Source organism: Crocodylus porosus, unplaced genomic scaffold (genome assembly GCF_001723895.1).
Source record: "Crocodylus porosus isolate Cpor-Errol unplaced genomic scaffold, CroPor_comp1, whole genome shotgun sequence".
NCBI classification, from domain to species: domain Eukaryota; kingdom Metazoa; phylum Chordata; order Crocodylia; family Crocodylidae; genus Crocodylus; species Crocodylus porosus.
The window spans coordinates 56,296,103-56,313,841 of record NW_017728947.1 but is presented as its reverse complement, the minus strand read 5'-3'; the positions used below and the strand labels follow the sequence as shown (position 1 = coordinate 56,313,841).

The window sequence follows — 17,739 nt, the reverse complement described above, 5'->3', positions numbered from 1 at the left end:
CTTGCTGGGATCCTATGACCCCAGCTGAGTTCCTGCCCTTTGGGCAGGGGGCTGGACTTGATGATCTCCCGAGGTCCCTTCCAGCCCTAATGTCTATGAAATCTATGAAAATCCTGAATATAGCAAGATAAGCTGGAAGAGAGTCCTCATTTTTTATTTTTTTTTCTCAGATAGCCTAGCCATGAACTTGCATCCTCTTGCATTATGCAGCTAGCATCAGTATTCTGTAATTTAAATTTTGTGAGTAGGCCCGAGCTTAGCGTGAATTTTAGAGTCAGGGCTCACAGGCCAAATATGGGTTGTGGAGCCACTGCATCTGCCTGTTGGTCAGGAAAATTGGCAGCAAGGGAACACAGTGGCCATTAATACCACCAGCCTTCTCTGCCAAATTCCCCCTACCCTGCTGTGCAGCTGGATTCATAGATTGGGATTCATAGATTTATGAATTAGGGCAGGACTGACTGGGTACTGTCCATCCATCCCCCCCTTTCATTTTGAAAGGTATAAAATTTGCCTGTAAATGTTTTGTATGGTGGCCTTCAATCTAGCGTAGTGTAGATGCAGGACATCTGCATTTATGATTTTCACTTAGGGCAGGAAACCAAGATCACAATAAAAAGCTAAGAATGACTAAAAACCTCTAAAAAAAAAATTGCTCACTATATCTGCAGACCAGGAGTCAACATTTTAATTGTCAAAGAACTAATTAGTAGACAGAGCTGATCCAAGCAGGGTGTAGGGCTCAGGGCAAATCGGCCCACGCAGGGCCCTGTCGCGCCCTGATGACTGACGCACCTTTGACCTGCGGGCCTGGGTCGGTACGACCGGCTTGGTGCGGGTGGAATCGGTGGTTGGACAGGCGAGTAGTAGAGGCGAGTAGGAGTCAGGAGATTTAAAGCGTATTGGTTACACAGAAAGTTTATTTTACTTACGCTACAGGTGGTCGCAGCGTAGGAAGGGAACTTGTGGTCGCGGCGTAGGAAAAGAACTTGTGGTCACGGTGTAGGAAGAGAAGTTGATTTATTCAGCACAGCGTGCAGATGTTTTGCTGCTCAGATTACAAACTGCTTGGTGCAGATTTTAAGCAAAGCATACAGGTCACTTTGGTCTGTAGACTTCCGAGAGCTCCTGACGAGAAGGACGAACGAGCCAGCAGAATGAATATGCCTAATTAAGGGTCCGAGGCGGGGAGATGTTAGCAAATGGCTGGTTCGCTAACTATGTCTCCTGGGCGTGTACAGAGGTCTCCGCCGAAGGTGGAAATCTTTCCAAAGTTATAGTCTGCAAGGTGGCCTATCACTGCACGCCAGGCATGAATAAATGAATAATTAAAGGATTGTCTATCCTTGTCTGCTCAGGTTTCATGCCAGTTCGGCTGTATAAGACTGCGCGTGTGTTTTACATTTAAGCTATGGGGGGGGTTGTAATGATGTGGAACTGTAATTACAAAGTACGTTGCGTTAGCCTTTGACCTGTTGCCATTGGCATCTGAGATCAAAGATTTTTCTTTGACAGGCCCCACCTCCACTCTGCTCCCCCATGCCCCGGACCCAAAGAAGCTGCCACCGCCATCAGCAGTGGCAGCATTGGTGACGGAGGTAGCAAGTGGCTGGACACGAAGCCAGTGGTAGCACAGAGTTGCCGTGGCCGCAGCCGCTCCACCCAGCTCCATAGGGCCCCCCCAAAGCATGGGCCCCAGGGCAGTTGCCCTGATTTGCGCACCCCTAGGGGATGGTCCTGGGTATCTGCCCAAAATAAATGTATATAAGTGTTGGGGTGAATGGAAATCAGCCCATGCAGGGTCCGGACATGATGGTAGCAGGGTGACGGAGGTAGCAAGTGGCTGGACACGAAGCCAGTGGTAGCACAGAGTTGCCGTGGCCGCAGCCGCTCCACCCAGCTCCATAGGGCCCCCCAAAGCATGGGCCCCAGGGCAGTTGCCCTGATTTGCGCACCCCTAGGGGACAGCTTTGTAAGTTGAAAAATAAATTTTAGTGGGGCAAAGGCCAGGTTTCCCATTCCAATGTATTTTTTGGTCTCTTGTATTTAACTGCAATTCTACAGCTGAATAGGCGTAGTTAGGGTGAAGCTTAAGCTAGTCGGAACAAAAAGAAGCTTTATGTTGAAAATATATTTCTGAAATTTGTTTTGTTTCTCTTGTAGTTGGAAAAGGAGTATGTCTGCCGTGTTCTTGGGGAATTTCCAGAAAATGAAGTGATCTGCGAGGAACCCATCCTGGTTGTTTCTTACAAGGTGGGAGTGTGTCGGGTAGACCCCAAAGGGAAATCCTGTAAAACCGTGTTCCAAAGGCTCAGTTATAATGGCAAGACCAGCGTGGTGAAATGTTTCCCACACACAGGCCGCACCCACCAAATTCGAGTCCATTTGCAGTTCTTGGGACATCCTATTGTCAATGACCCCATCTACAACATGGAAGCCTGGGGTCCTGCCAAGGGCAAGGGTGGTAAAATTGATAAAACGGATGAGGAGCTCCTCAAGGCTTTAGTGGAAGAACATAATGCAAAACTGAGCTTTGATATGTTGGATATTTCAGAGGAAGGCCTGAAGCTCAGCACAGGAAGTAAAGACCAAGATAGCTCAGGTAGCTCTACTCAGGCTGTGGAAGTTACTGCCGTTACTGAAAACTCTTGTGGAACTGAGGATTCAAAGAGTCAAGAAGATAGTTCCCAGAACTCTTACAGCAAGCCAGGAACTAGTGAAACTGGCTGTGAAGAAGCCAGTCCAAGCGGGACTCTTGATGGAGATATGGAAGAGAAAGACCCTTTGTGTGCAGAATGTAAAATAATTAGGCAAGATCCATCTCCTAAGGAACTGGTGATGTACCTACATGCCTTGCGCTACAAAGGAGCAGAGTTTGAATACTGCTCCAAGATGCCAGACTGGGCACTGGAGGACTGGGAGGAATGCCAAGAATTAATGCTGTGAGAACTGCAACTTTTTTTTTTTATGTTTTAGCTTGTCAGGAAGAAAGTGTCTGCAACGACCTGCATCTATGTGGCTAAAATTTCCCTGGAGTTGCTGCTTTTATTTATCGGTTTTTATTGGGAATTGCAAACAGGTTGTTTGTGAATTAAGAGGAAGTGGCAATGAATCTGTTGATAGCTATTGAAGGGAGAAGTGGTTATTTCCAAATAATTGTGTGTCTCTTTAGTTAGAATAAAACATTACCAAGATGTATGAAATGGGGATCATTCTTTTCCCTTCTACCTCCTCTTTATCACACTTCATTGTTGTTTGCAAATTGAGTGTGCTTGTTTACTCAATGCATACAACTTAGACAATCAGCATGTACATTTTTCTGTATATTAGTTATCTATTGTCCTTGTTTATGTGGATAAAACTTTGTGGAATGTTATTTTGTGTACTGTACATGTGTCACACTGCAAATCCCATATTACATTTTAGGTGCTACTTTGCTTTTATTGCCGGATCAATTTTAGCTGTATCATATCTTCATCTTCATTTTTTTCCAAACCAAGTCACTGTGCAGGTTAGGTCTATTCCTGTCAGTTACTCTTCTTTGTTGTATTTGGAGTTGTGTTGCATTGTGCATTTCTTGTCTATAGAGGTTTCTGTTCTCTTGTTGGTGTACATTTTCCTTTCATAAGTTTATTCTTGCTAATGTAGGGACACAGTCTGCCCTTAAATCAGCCTTGAAAAATTCCTGGACAAACCATAGTCTAACCAAAAATTTGGTGTCCCCAGGGAAGTAACTTATTTTTCTGTCACCTGTGCCTACACGTATCAGTGCTTCTACCTGGAATAATCTCCATAACCCTCTAAACATTCCTGTTCTCTGCGTGATACCTCCCATATCGTCTCTGTCCTTACTTTACTGCAAATCTTTTTGACCTATTCCATTAAATTATTTTAGTCCATCTACCAATCCACAAAACTTGAAAAATTTACCAGACACACAGTAGCCAGAAAACTAGCCCTGTCAGCCATGACCTGATGTGAAAGACACATGGGCAACTTTACTCAGTGCTGTTTTGGGTTCTGGCTGTAGTCAGAGGGGTTTCTATTACTTACACAAGCCCTTGTTTTCAGCTTCCTGCTGAAATGAAGAGAGACTCCCCATCATATCTATCTGCTGTTGTTGAAAGCTGCTTGATTTATGGCAGAATGATGCTTCTTTTCAGTATTGCTGCTTTTGGGATTTTGTTATATGGCAATGAAACAGGTTTAACTTTTGCTGTGCTGCAGTTTTTTTGTAGAAGATCTAGGCCACTTCAAAGATTTGAAATAGGAGAACAGCACTACCTCTGCATTTGAAAGACTTTCTTCAATGTAACCCTGCCTTCCACAGTTCAAAGGCGATGTGCTTGTGAGAGAAGTTTGTTTGCCATGGGGAAGGGGGTATTCCATCCCACCATTAGAAAGTGATGATACTTACACCAGTGGTGGATATGTGCCTGTTTCTTTGTATTTGCTGTGCATTGATCAGTAAATCCAAATATCCAAAGTCCACTAGGTTGCTGGCAAGTTTTCTGCCTGATTTTGCTTTGTTTTGTTTTGGGTTTTTTTGTTTCAAAGAAGTATAGGTTGTCGTCAGCTTACTGTAAAATAGCAATACACAATAATGTACACAATAATGGAAACAACAGCGTTTCCCAGAAATAATTTAAAAACTTAACTGGTTGCTTTCTTTCATTTCCACCCCCAAAAATAGGGACTAGCACTTCAAAGAGTACAGCATCTGTGTTCATTACTGATCTGTACACACTAACCAAAGTGGTGTGGTTTGGTTTTTCATTTCCTGATCTTTGGGATACAGTTAGCACGTCACACTGCATATTCTGCAGAATGAAATAACCTTATTGCGGCATCCATCACAGTAAGTGAGGAAGTTTTTCTTTAACTGATTTATCTCCAGCAATAAATTATTAACAAAGCCATTTTTCAAAATGTGAATCCTCCTGCTCCACACTACATATATCTGCTAGATAGAGCCTCTAGCAAGACTAGAATTACCACTGGAGGTTTTTCAGCAACAACAAAAATGAATTTCAGGGTAACTTTCTATCAGCTGGTTTCTATTCTGCAAGAAGACTAGTGTTTCACAGGGATTTCAGAACCCTGGAGAAGGGAAGGCTTGAAAGCCTTAGTTTTGAAATAGTATTGGGGAAAGTAGTGGGAATGAGTACCATTTATTTTTTGTCTTAATAATTACTATTAAGACCTTAATATACAGTGCTAGCTGTCTAATCCCATTGCTTTTAAGGAAACAGACTGAATGCTGATAACTTGAACAAAAATTTTTTAAAAGGTATTATGTAAGTGTTCTGCCTGTGGCTGCATCATAATTCATCGTTTTATTCATGTTCAAAGCTCAGGTTTTTATCCAGTGGATCTATTCTAATTTGTGCAGGTGCTCATAAGACTTCTGCAGAGTCCAGTCTGTTTATAGAGGCACCACAGTATACCAAACGCAAATAAAAGTAGTTGTTCTTCACAAGGTGCTGTAATTAAAGATGTTTTATTACAAAACCTACTCTGATTGCTTCAAACTAAAAAAAAAAAAAAGCTGAGTGTATAGCATGGAAGATTCTTACAAGGCAATTCTCTGTTTATTGCATATGAATATAATGTTTGGAGAAAGTGCAGAGTCTGGAAAATGAATTTGTCTTTAGTCACAAGAAGACAAGGTTCTCTGGGTAAATCTGAAATCTTTTATCAGAACAACTTAAATAGTTGGAAAAAATGATTTGCAAGCTTTCAGGTACAAATACCCTTTGTCAGGTTGAAGAAGCATCTGCAGTTGGTGTGTGCTCTTTTCAACTATATGAGTTGGTCTAATAAAGTATATCAGATTTACCCTAAGAACCTTGTCTGCCTGTGTCCTTAGACCAACATGGCTACAACCTATACATACCTCTTCAGTCACAGAACATACTTAGTTGTTGCTATTTTGGTACTGGCTTTTTTCACATTTTAACTAGCTCATCTTGACTGTAATCTGAAGGGGCCACCAGTAAGTCACTCTTGTGAGAAATAAGCAGTGCTATCCTGGGTCAGATCAGTGACCATCTAGCCCAATATCTTGTCTCTGACAGTAGATGCTTTAGAGGTAAATGCTGATCCATTCATCTGTTGGCCTTTCCACAAAGTTGATATGCATGCCCAACTGTGGCAATGTGAGTACTGCAGACTGATCATATTATGGATAAGGCACTCTGGCCATTTTTTATTTGTAGAAAACAGACTAAGTATGAGTTTGGTCAACATACTAACTTGAGCTCATGTAGTGTCAGGGAGAATTTTGTGCTTGGATGCTGCCAAAGGAAACCCCTTTGCTTTTGGAGACCAATAAGGAAAGACGTAACAGAGAGCACTTAGTGGTATGTGTAAGTTACATGTGTCCATGCCTTCAGCAATAATCCTTGCTTACAGTATGTTGAGGTCCACTGAGAGCTTTCTTTATTAGACATTGCTGAAGGAGTAAATCAGAGGCCTGGGGCATAGAAAGCTAATGAAGATTGAATCCCTGAAGCGCAATCAACGCACACTTATAAACTTCAGTAAAGTCAAATTTTGCTAGTGTTGCTCACATATCTGTTGTCCAGGGGCCTGCTTGAATGGAGAAAATACCTTGGTTTGGTTTATTATTCTGTATGTATACGTTTAAATCTGCAAATTTCCATAAGGATTTTAGTATAGCTAAATCTGCTATTACAATATGTGCCTGAAGGGGTCTGCAGAACTATTCTGGTAAACTACCTGTGCAAGGCTGCTTTAAATAGTTGTAATTATGTGTTTAACTTGTAAAGCAGAAACACCTCATGGGAGCCCTTCTATTCCATTAATTTCAGGTTTCATTTTTTAAAAAGCTTCTTAATGATGGATTAAATGGACAGAGATGTTCTGGTCTCCTGGACGCAATCATTTGTGTTACAATTTTTGCAATTTCAGGACAGGTTGGATGGGTTCCTATAAATATTTGGTTGGAAAAAAAAAGCCTGTATCATTTTCATTTAACTGGTTGGAATCTATCTTCCTGGAGCTTCCTGATCCTGACCCTGCAAAGTTGACTTACCTAAATAGTTCCGTTAAGGTCAGGGGACTTCTATATAGATTGATTCATAGATTGTTAGGGGCTGGAAGGGACCTTGTAGATCATCAGGTCCAGTCCCCCTGCACAAGGCAGAAAAAGACAACTGGGGTCAGGTGACCCAGCAAGGTGACTGTCCAGTCTCCTTTTGAACATTTCCAGGGTAAGTGACTGCACCACCATTGGAGGGAGTTTATTCCACAGTCTGGACACCCTAGAGCTGCTAGAAGTAGCAGACCCAGAAAGGACTTGCTCTAGGAAGTTGCAATAACTGTAACTTGAGAAAGGTCCCTAAGAGGCAGTTAGTTCCCTAACTTCATTTTTATAACTTGATTCCCCGGGTCTCTGACTGTTCCACTGTTTTTAGGGAACCTTCTGAACTTGAGTTAACCAAGATGCTCCAACAATGAATAAGTATTGCTTTTTGTTTTGACAATACAAATTCAGAACAAAAAGTGAACATCTTAAATTATATTAAGAATATCAACCCCAAGTTGTGAACTCTAGTGTTAAAGCTAGCAGAATAACACTGATTTTTTTTTCTTCTTGTGATTGTATGTACTGCTTTTCTGCCCATGCATGTGTTGTTTTTGACACTTGGCTTAAAAGCCTCCCTGCAGCTAAGTGAGATAAAATCACTGAAAGTGTTAACTCCTAGCTATTTTTTTGGATTTCATTAAATGTTTTCACCTTGTCATAGCATCTGATAGAGAGGCCTCTTGCATACAAAAGGTTATGCATCTCTGATTCAGATAGTTTATAACTTGCACCTCTACTATGCCTTCTGCCTGATTTCAAATTAACATGGCTACCTACCTCTCTTTGCCTTTAACTAATCCCTGTGACTCCCCCTTGGGATGGGAGGACTAAGCAGCAAACAGCAGACTGAATCTGTACAATCCAGATCCTAATTACAGTGGAGTGATCCTTGCTGGTTCTTCACTTTCCATCCTTCAACTCAATATTGAGGGGTTTTCACCTGCAAAAATTACATAGCAATGAGAACCCTGTCATAAAGTCTTCAAAGAACATGTAGTCTTCCTTGCCAATGGGCTTACAATCAGAAGCTACAACATTATTAGTTATAACCTTAATGAAAAATATAACAGAGCTGCTCTGGGATTGATGAGGAAGCCCTACTAACTACCATTGTGTGCTTCCCTGTAGCATTACAAGTGAGTTAACATTTATAAACCTCCTTGAAGCCTGAGATGCCCCATGTTACTGATACAGCATCTGTCCAGTTAAATGGGGGATTGAACAGTCATTACCCCAAGGGGGTATAGGAAATCTTACAAAATGGCATTGGATTTCATAGACTGAAATGATATATTTCTTTTATGACCCTGAGCACCCAGTTACTTTTTTTCCCCTGTGCATAGCAGATGCACAGTTTTGACTTCAGCTAGGGAACCTCCACAGGGAGCCACTCATTATCAGCCTCTTACAAAGTTTTTGGAAACTTCCATGTTTCAGGGGTATACTTGGTAGCCATGTTGGTCTGAGACACGAAAACATACAAAAAACTAGAAGTCTTGGTTCCAAAATGATACCTTTTATTGGAGCAACTGGAAAATGGCAAGAAAATTGTCCTTTTCTGTAGGCTTTTGGGATCAAAGTCCCTTTGTCAGGCTCTGGGAAAAGTGTAGATGGTACAAGATAGTAAAAAAGTCTCCATAGGTAGGAAATAAACTTCATTTTTGCACAGAGGGAGCTGAAGATAGAAGTCTGTCCCTCTGGGTCCTTGAGAGTGCAAAAATGAAGTTCGTGTTCTTGCCACTTACATAAAAGACCGTCCATTAGAAGAAGAGTTGTATTTCTTGACTGGATACCATGCTAGCCAAGATGATAAAGCTGCTACCTTGAAAGCTTGTTATAGTTATGAAAAGGATACTTTGAGACAGACACACGCAACTGATGCTAGATAATGGGTTGAGCACACTGTGGATCCAGAACAATGAATAGTACCATCATCTATTCTTATCCCAACATTTTTTTAATGTATTTTATAGGATTATAGGAAAGTGGTGCTGAAAGGGATCTTACCAGGTCACCTAGCCTGGCCCCCTGTTCAAGGGAGGATCATCCTTGATTAAACCATCCCACTCAAGTGTCTGTGTAACTTGCTGTTAAAAACTTCCCAGGATTTGAGAATGATTTGCCTCCAGCAATCAAGGCTATACAAATAACTTCTGCTTGGCTTCAAGAGACAGATTTCAAAATGAATGCTGCATCTCTGCCCAGGCAAGAAATGATAACTATTGGTGACTCTTGCAAGATGTGGAGACAGAAGCCCAGTGTGTCAAAGGTAGTGTTGTCATGCTCACATCTCAATCATGCCAAGTCTTCATGAGAACACAACCTTTTCTTAAATGGAGAATGTCTGGCATGTGCCCCAAAGCCAATATATGCAGGTATAACTCCAGATTGTGCAGCTACCACCAAGAACAACCTCACCAAGATAATTCAGAAGTTTACAAGGACTGGCTTTCTAAGTATCATACGTTTGGGGGCTCACCTTGAGGAGCTAAGGTGCACACTGTGATCAGATGGTGAACACGAATACCATCAGCAACAATGGGGAGGGAAGGAGCTCAGGCTGAGGAGGGAAGGAACATGTTAAGAAATGGCTTAGAAAAGTTTCTGTGAGCTGGATCTGATTAACTTGATGTTAGAGACCTGTTGGATGAAGTTGCTGGTGGGAATAACCACAAGGATGATGGGCCCAGCAAGCTCTGAGACTGGACACCTGCCTCTTGCCTCTTACTGTGATCCATCACAGTGCAGCAAAGGACTTCCCAGGTCACAGTCATGAGATGCAACAACTGGGTTTTTTTTCAAAGCTGCCTAGGAGGTGCCTCATCGCTAACTCCCCAGAAAAAGGCCAACCTGGCTTGTGTTGTTACCTGGCATAGGCAGAGCATTGAGGGTGCTATTTCACAACCTGTCCCAGTGGCTCAGGATGGGCTGTGGCCCACACTGGGCATGTTGGTGCCAGGGGGAGGAGGGCATCGGGCCTCTCTTTTATCTCCCTTGGTGCCTGAGGTTGCATAGGCCCTGAGGGGCAGCCAGGCGGAGACTGAGTTCAGGGAACCCGATATGATTTTTTTTCCTCTGTCACCACTGAATTAAGGCCCGGCTGGTACCTCATTGTTTCTCATTGTCTTTCCTGAGGACGGTCACAAATGGGGGAAAAAAAGTAGCACCGACGAGGATGGGATTCGAACCCACGCGTGCAGAGCACAATGGATTAGCAGTCCATCGCCTTAACCACTCGGCCACCTCGTCACAGAAGCCTTCCTCTTTTCCCCACCTATAAGAAGCTTAGCAGATGGCCCTTGTATCATCCTTTCTTGCTATTGTTTGTTTGGGGGGGCAGCAGCGAAGGCTCGCTCAGGACATCTTGAACATTTAAAGCTCCCGCAGGATGCCCTGACACCCTCCTTACAACCGCCTCTGACTCTCGAGCCTCTGCTCGCAGCCCGGCCTGGCACACATGGGGGCGGTCTCGTTTATGCGGGGGGAGGGGCGCGGCTGTGCACGGAGGCTGCCATGCTGTACGATCGCCGAAGGGCGTCGTGTTGTCTGGACCGCTGGCGGGCGCCATGCTGTACGGCGGAGAACTGGCGCCACTACAGCGTAGTTCCGGCGGCTGGGGCGCATGCGCACGCGCTGGCGGTTAGATTTGAATAGCGAAGCGGCGGCCTCAGCCGAGCCTATGATCGCTCCGGGGTGAGGCGGCGGCGGGGGGAAGGAGTTGGAGCGGCTGCCCTTGCCTGGAGAGGGTCGCGGAGCGGCAGGTGAGCGGACTGGCGGGGCCGCGAGGCGAAGTGACGTGAGGTGAGGCGAGGTGAGGAGGGGGCCGGGCCGGGCGGTTCTCCCCCCGCCGTTCTCAGCAGTGCGCATGCGCTGCCCCCCACCCCTCAGGGTGCGGCTTCTCGCGGGGGGAGCGCGGGGCCGGGGCGCTGGTGGCGCCGGCGGGGGGAGGAGGGTTGGGGAGTGGTGGAGCCCGGTCCATCTTCGCCACCCCTGTGGCGGCCCCTGGGCCTCGGCCCCTCCGTGGACGGGCCACTCGACCGCGCTGCCGGTGCGGGGGAGGGAGCCGCACGGCTCCTGGCGGCGGCAGGTGACAGACCGAACCAGGACCGCAAGTTGCAGCAGGAGAAGTTGAGGTTAGATATTAGGAAAAACTCTGACGGGGCGGGCAGCGAAGCCCTGGGACGGGCTGCTCAGAGAGGTGGTGGTATCTCCATACTTGGAGGCTTTTAAGACCTGGCTTGACAAAGCCTTGCCCAGGATGATGTAGTCGGGGCTGGTCCTGCTTGGAGCCAGGGTTGGACTGGAGACCTCCCGCGGGCCCCTCCACCCTCGTGTCCCCCAAGTCTCTGGTTTACTGTGGTTGCTCAACTTCTTCCAATCCCAGACCAGGCGCTGCAGCCCCCGCACCCCCTTTTGTATTTCTTGGGAAGATTTGTGGGCTGAGAGATCTTGAGGAAGCTCCTGTCTCAACCCTGCTGCTTCCAGCAGCTGAGAGGCTCCAGGCTGGCCCCTCTCTTGTCCTGATGTTGGTAGCCCAAGGGGAAAGGGAAATGGAAGCCATGCAGGAAGGAATGGAAAGGATTTGCTGTCCAGTTGGATTTTGAAAGTGGAAGCTTCATCTGTGCTCCCCAAATCTCCTTGGTACCATTTTTTGTCTTTGAAGTATGCCTCAAAGTGCTGACACTGGGTAAAGAGCTGTGACTTGGCAAGCTTAATTGTATAGAAAACAGTCATGGAGCACTGAGATGGCACAGGGAACTGAGAATGGTTATACCCTGTGCACAGCCCTGGCCAACAAACAGCTAAAACAAAGGTGGGGTAAGAAAACACAAACAATGATGAATGGGGCAGTTCACATTTCTGAGTTCTAGTTTCAGGCTGTATTCATCTCTCCAGGTGTTTTCAAATAATTAAGAACATATCACTGAGATTAAAGTTCTCTTACACTTCTGAGGCTCCTATTATTTAGAGCTTGTCTTGTTATGGACCTCCTACAGAACTCCCACTGGGGACCTAGCTCTTCTGGTAGAAAACAACTTTGGCCCTTCAGGAGAACTGGTGCAATACTGATGGCAAAAAATGTCTTCTGCTAGTAGAATTTCATTTCTGCTGGGGGGCTTCTGCTGCTGTAGTTCAGGAACCAGCAGCCTCATGCTGTTAGCTGACAGAAACCTCCTTCTGTCTTATAAATGTTTCGAGCCCAGGGACTTGCTGATGTAGCTATGCCAGCCAAACTTGGTAATATATACCAGACCTGAGAATCAGTTACAACTGCGGACCCAGGGATATATTAGAAATGGAAGAGGAGAGGGCAGCCTAGAAATGACTGGGGTTGAGAAGAAATGTTACACATTAATCTCTTTGTATGCATTAAAACAGGGGTGTCAAACTCAGCCCAGGTTGGATCTAGACTGCGGGGGTTCCTCCTAGGCTAGATCTGTGGGGCCAACTGTGGTAAGAGTCTGTTGGGGTAAAAGGGACTGTCATATCCTTTGCTTGCCCCTCTATCATCAACAGCCATATCCAGCAAGGCAGCAAGCAAGGCCCCAATTTCCGATAGCCTGGTACGCTGGATGGAGTAGCTCTGCAGGTCAGATCCAGCCCATTAGCCATATGTTTGACACTGCTAATTTAAACTGATTGTCACCTGAGAATAAGGAATAAAACTATATCTCATGTCTGCATTTCTCTGTCCCTGCTCTGAATATCTCTGCACTGATGTTTCTATCATATGACTATTGTCACAGTTAGACCATAACAGCAAGTACAGATGGAGGAAGATCATTTATGAGCCACCTGATGTCCCTTGTATGTTCTAAGGAACCATCCCAGAAATCACATTTCTATTCTGCAGTAATTTCCAGACTCTTATTTTTGCCTTGTGAAGAATTTTCACAGAACTGAAATCTTGCAGTTTCATTTTGGAAACATCTACAATGAGTTCTTGAAAACATGGCTCCCAGGATTCCTGGTGGTTATTAAATGAAATTGGCTTTTTCCTTGTTAGTTTAATTTCTGCACACTATTGGGTCTATCACTTTTTGTCAATGGTGGGCAGTGTGAGACTGACAGGAATCATGCCAGTTCAACTTAATTGCTGCCAGAGTTTCTAGTCTCCAGAGCTCAGGAACAGACAGGGACTATGAGGATTGCTGGAGACCTTCACCACTGAGCAATCAATGTGGTGAAGTTTCATTACAGCCATAGACCCTGCTGTTCAAAGTGACTTGCCTTGTAGGTAGGAAGGCCAGAAGTCCTAAGAATTCCAGCTGGAGTCAGGATTCTCAGGATTTCCAGGCTGTCTGGTTGGGGAACTCTAGCCTCAGGGTAGTTTGTATGACATTTTCCCCCTAGAGATGTCCCCCCCTGAAAGCCAGAGCTCTTCAGCCAGTCAACTGATAGGAAACCAGGCAGGCAAAGGAAGCCTCCTTTTGCTTCATTAGAACATTTTGGTTTTAAGGTATTGGCATTTTCTAATAAGTTTTGTTGGGAACTGTCTGACCAACTCTAATAACTACACAGGCTTAACTCTCTCACGCTGTCTTCTACAATTAGTACCTTTTTCCATGAAAAAACAAAACCAAATTAAAAACACAACTCCCTCCCCACAATTCAGTAACAAAAATGGAACCAATACTGAGTGAAGGTTACCAGTGGTCCCTTGTTGCTCTTCTGGAACATTGTGCTAACCTGAATTTGTACCAGGAAACAAAATGAAGGAACAGTCCATCCCTCTGAGTCAATTCATACTCGGTCCTCTCTGAGCTATGCCCCATCTGCCAGTAACATGCTTTAGCTTTCTACTGTAACAAATGTTGTAGAGGACTCTGGGAACAGAACATGTGGATGCTGGACAGAATCTAACACCTTTTATTTGCTGGGGTAATATTTATATTTAGCTCAGGTGCAGGAAACAGAAATGCCTAATGCCTTGCTGATATGCAGACATAGAACCTACTTTGCACAGACCACCCTGACTTGCAATCTGTTTCACTCCCTTTCACCTTTATAGATTCATAGACATTAGACATTAGGGCTGGAAGGGACCCTGCAGATCATCAAGTCCAGCCCCCAGGAAATCAACTAGGGTCAAAGGATCCCAGCAAGATAAGCATCCAAACATTTCTTGAATGAGTCCAGAGTAGGTGCCTGCACCACTTCTGGAAAGAGTCTATTCCAGGCCTTAGGCCCTCGGACAGTAAGGAAGTTTTTCCTTATGCCCCGCCTAAAACGGTCATGGAGGAGTTTATGACTGTTGGTCCTTGTTATCCCTTGGGGCACTCTGGTGAACAGACATTTCCCCAGATCCTCATCCACACCCCTTATGTACTTATAGGCAGCCACCAGGTGCCCCCCTGAGCCTGTGCTTTTCTAGGCTGAAGAGTCCCATGGCTCTCAGCCTCTAATCATAAAGCCTATTCTGTTGCCCTCTGATCATGCACATGGCCCTCCTCTGGACTCTGTCAAGTTTCTCAACAACCTTCTTGAATTGTGGAGCCCAGAGTTGAATGCAGTACTCCAGCTGTGGCCTCACCAAGGCTGAGAACAGTAGGAGGATGACATCCTGAGATTTACTTGAGAAGCATCTATGGATGCAAGCCAGAGTTTTATTTGCTTTACCAGCTGCGACATCCCATTGGTGGCTCATGTTCATCTTGTGGTCAATCAGGACCCCCCAAGTATCTTTCAGCCGTGGTGCACTGCTGAGCCTGTAAGCGTGCTGCAGGGTTTTTTCCCCCCCCGAGGTGGAGTACCTTGCATTTTTTGGTATTGAACGTCATCAGGTTTATATCCGCCCACTTACTGAGCTTATCCAAGTGGACACTATGCCAGAAAGTTTATCATCGGCAAACTTGGCCAGTCTGCTTCTGACACCAGTGTCCACACGGTTGATAAAGATGTTAAAGAGAACCATTCCAAGGACAGAGCCTTGGGGGACACCACTGGTCACAGAGCACCATAATGATTCACTTCCATTGACTACTACTCTCTGGATCTGACCTCGAAGCCAATTCCCCAGCCATCAGACTGTGGTGTAGCTGAGGCCACAGTTGTCCAATTTTTCCATGAGGAGATCATAGGACACCAGATCAAAGGCTTTTTTAAAGTCCAGATATATGAAGTCAATCTCTTCTCCCTGGTCCAGGTGATAAGTCACCTGGTCATAGAAGGAGGTGAGATTAGTCAGGCAAGACCTGCCTGTGACAAACCTGTGCTGGCTGTCCCTCAGGATGTTACCATCAACCAGCTTATCAAGAAGGGTCTCTGAAAATTTTCTCTAGAATCTTACTGGGGATTGAGGTCAAGATGATTGGCCTGTAATTCCAGGGATCTACTTTCCACCCTTTCTTGAAGATGGGTGCCACATTGGCCTTCTAGTCTTCAGGTACTTCACCTGAGCACCAAGAGTTTTCGAATATTTTTGCCAATGGTTGGGCTATGACACCTGCCAGCTCCTTGAGTAATCTAGGGTGTAATCTGTCGGGACCAGCTGACTTGTAGATGTCCAACCTCTTAAGGTGTTCCTTTACAAGGTCTACACTGATGCTGGGTATAAATATGCCCTCACCCTGGCTTTCCCACGCCATGCAAGGCAGGGTGGTCCCTTTGGGCTGATGAAAGACTGACATGAAGTACCCATTAAGCAGGTTGGCTTTTTCCTGGGTGTCAGTTATCAGTTGTCCCATTGGTTCAGCAGGGGTCCAACGTTACTCTTGCTTTTTTCCCGACTCCCTACGTATCTGAAAAAGGACTTTTTATTATCTTTGATATGTGAAGCCAGATGGAGTTTGGTTGCAGCCTTGGCTTTCCTGGTCTGCTCACAGCAGGCATGGACCAGTGAGCAGGGGTGGTGGCTAACCTGTGGTGTGGGCAGCCTTATGGCACAGCAGACTGGAGAGCGGGGACAAGCAGTACAATGGCTAATTATCCATTTGCTAGTGAGACTATCTAAATACAGAGGAACAATATCCATTGTGCACCTATCATAGTAGATCTCCAGAAATGCAATTCTGGTTTACAAACTAACTTTCAGGCTTTCTCAGTCTTTAAATCCTGAAAATTTACAACTGGTCAGTTGATGAGCCAAATAATGCCAGCCAGCAACCTATTATTTGATCAGGGTCTCAAATATTGGTCAACATTCCATGACACCAAGAATGCCCTGGTATAGGTGGCAACCTACCCCTATTGCAGGTGGCAGCTGGCTAGGAGTGACAGCTGCTTGCTCCCAATCCTGCAGGAGTCAGGATCCAAACAAACCCACATACGCTGTCCTGCTCCAGTTATGAGCAAGTACTCCCTTCCCTGCTGCTTAGTTCTTCCAGGCTCCTTTCCCTTCCCAGCCCCCTGTTGAGCCACATGGGGCTGCAGGAGCTACTCTGTGCCACGAAAGGAACCAAAGCCAACAGCATAAAAGTCTAACATATCATTTATAGTTGCTATGTGTATTTTATTTGTGTTTTAATTTTATTTTGTAGCTAGTCAGGCTGACTTTGGCATTCTGGAATAAAAGCCGGGGAGAAGAGCTGTTCAGTTTTGAATATTATTTACATCTATGCTTACTTAACATTGTTATAGTAATTCATTACATTTTTTAGAATTTAATTTCATTGTTTTGCAATAATAGTTAACTTTTTTTTGTAATTAGAAAAACTATAACTTGTTGAAGATTAAAGTTCCTCTCTTTACTGTTCTAATATTTTAACAATTAAAATACTTGCCCAGCATTTGCCAATATCTTTCCTGTCAGCTGACCAGGGTGTTTTTTTTTTGACAAGTCAAATATCCAACACTACTTGGAACTGGTGGATCAACCACCTAAGAATTTAACTGTTTAGTACAGAGAGAAAATGCAACTCTTTAAAACTCCGGCAGGTTTGCATCCTTTCCTGTGACTAAAAAAAAAAAAAATGCCTGTTATACTATAATAGTAGTGATTTGATTTCACAGCTCAATGTGATTTAACTATTGTTTTGACTCTTAGGTATTGTTGGGGTCTAATGCAGTATATTTTTTACAGGAAGAGTACATCTTTCAGAAATGGACAAAATTTTTTCAGAGCCAAATGAGGAAAAGTAAGTTGATGAGTCCAAGAAGAATTTTAGTGGCAAAAGCTGCTGTCTTTAATAGTAAAGCTTCCTCTTGCACCAAATGTAGCATTTGGCTCCAAAGATGTTGAAGCCTGTCTCGATCCCAGAAGACACCGAGAGCTTTCCTACTATAAAGGAAGGTTCCCACAAATGTCACAGTAGTATGCTGTTTAATGCCTCAGTAAGAAAAAAGTGTAAGGTTTTCCAGAATTGTTCTGTTGACTAGTATTAAGAAAAACTCTGCCAAAAAGTCTTAGACTAAATTGTTTTAAATTAAAAGTAGGGGTGCACTGATAAAGAGTTTCTTCACCGATACCAGTAGCCAGTTATTCACTAGGCATATTGGTCAATACCAATCCAATAAGTGATTGAAATTTATTCTGGCACACATCCACAAGGGGCCAGCTGGGGACTGCATGCTTAGGGGCAACCAACACGGGTTCATTAGTGGCAGGTCCTGTCAGACCAACCTGGTGGCCTTTTACGATCAGATCACCAAATCATTAGATGCAGGGGTAGCAGTGGACATAGTCTTCC

The 17,739-nt window shown here is 44.6% G+C and overlaps 2 protein-coding genes and 1 non-coding gene across 3 annotated transcripts in view; 2 read left to right on the top strand and 1 right to left on the bottom strand.

Annotated features, from left to right (window-relative positions):
• RPUSD2 (RNA pseudouridylate synthase domain containing 2) overlaps positions 1 to 5,482 on the top strand; it is a 9,283-nt gene extending 3,801 nt beyond the window's left edge. The window contains exon 3 of the mRNA XM_019552102.1: positions 2,164 to 5,482. Within this exon, the coding sequence (XP_019407647.1) occupies positions 2,164 to 2,946 (783 nt within the window). The 3' untranslated portion in view covers positions 2,947 to 5,482. The remainder of the gene's footprint in view (positions 1 to 2,163) is intronic.
• Positions 5,483 to 10,278: 4,796 nt separating this feature from the next.
• Positions 10,279 to 10,360, bottom strand: TRNAS-GCU. The gene has a single exon. It is a non-coding gene; the product is annotated as a tRNA-Ser (tRNA).
• A 6,800-nt stretch (positions 10,361 to 17,160) lies between these two features.
• Positions 17,161 to 17,739, top strand: part of KNL1 (kinetochore scaffold 1) — a 54,638-nt gene continuing 54,059 nt past the window's right edge. Inside the window, exon 1 of the mRNA XM_019551983.1 lies at positions 17,161 to 17,187. The gene's annotated coding sequence lies outside the window, so the exon portion shown is untranslated. The remainder of the gene's footprint in view (positions 17,188 to 17,739) is intronic.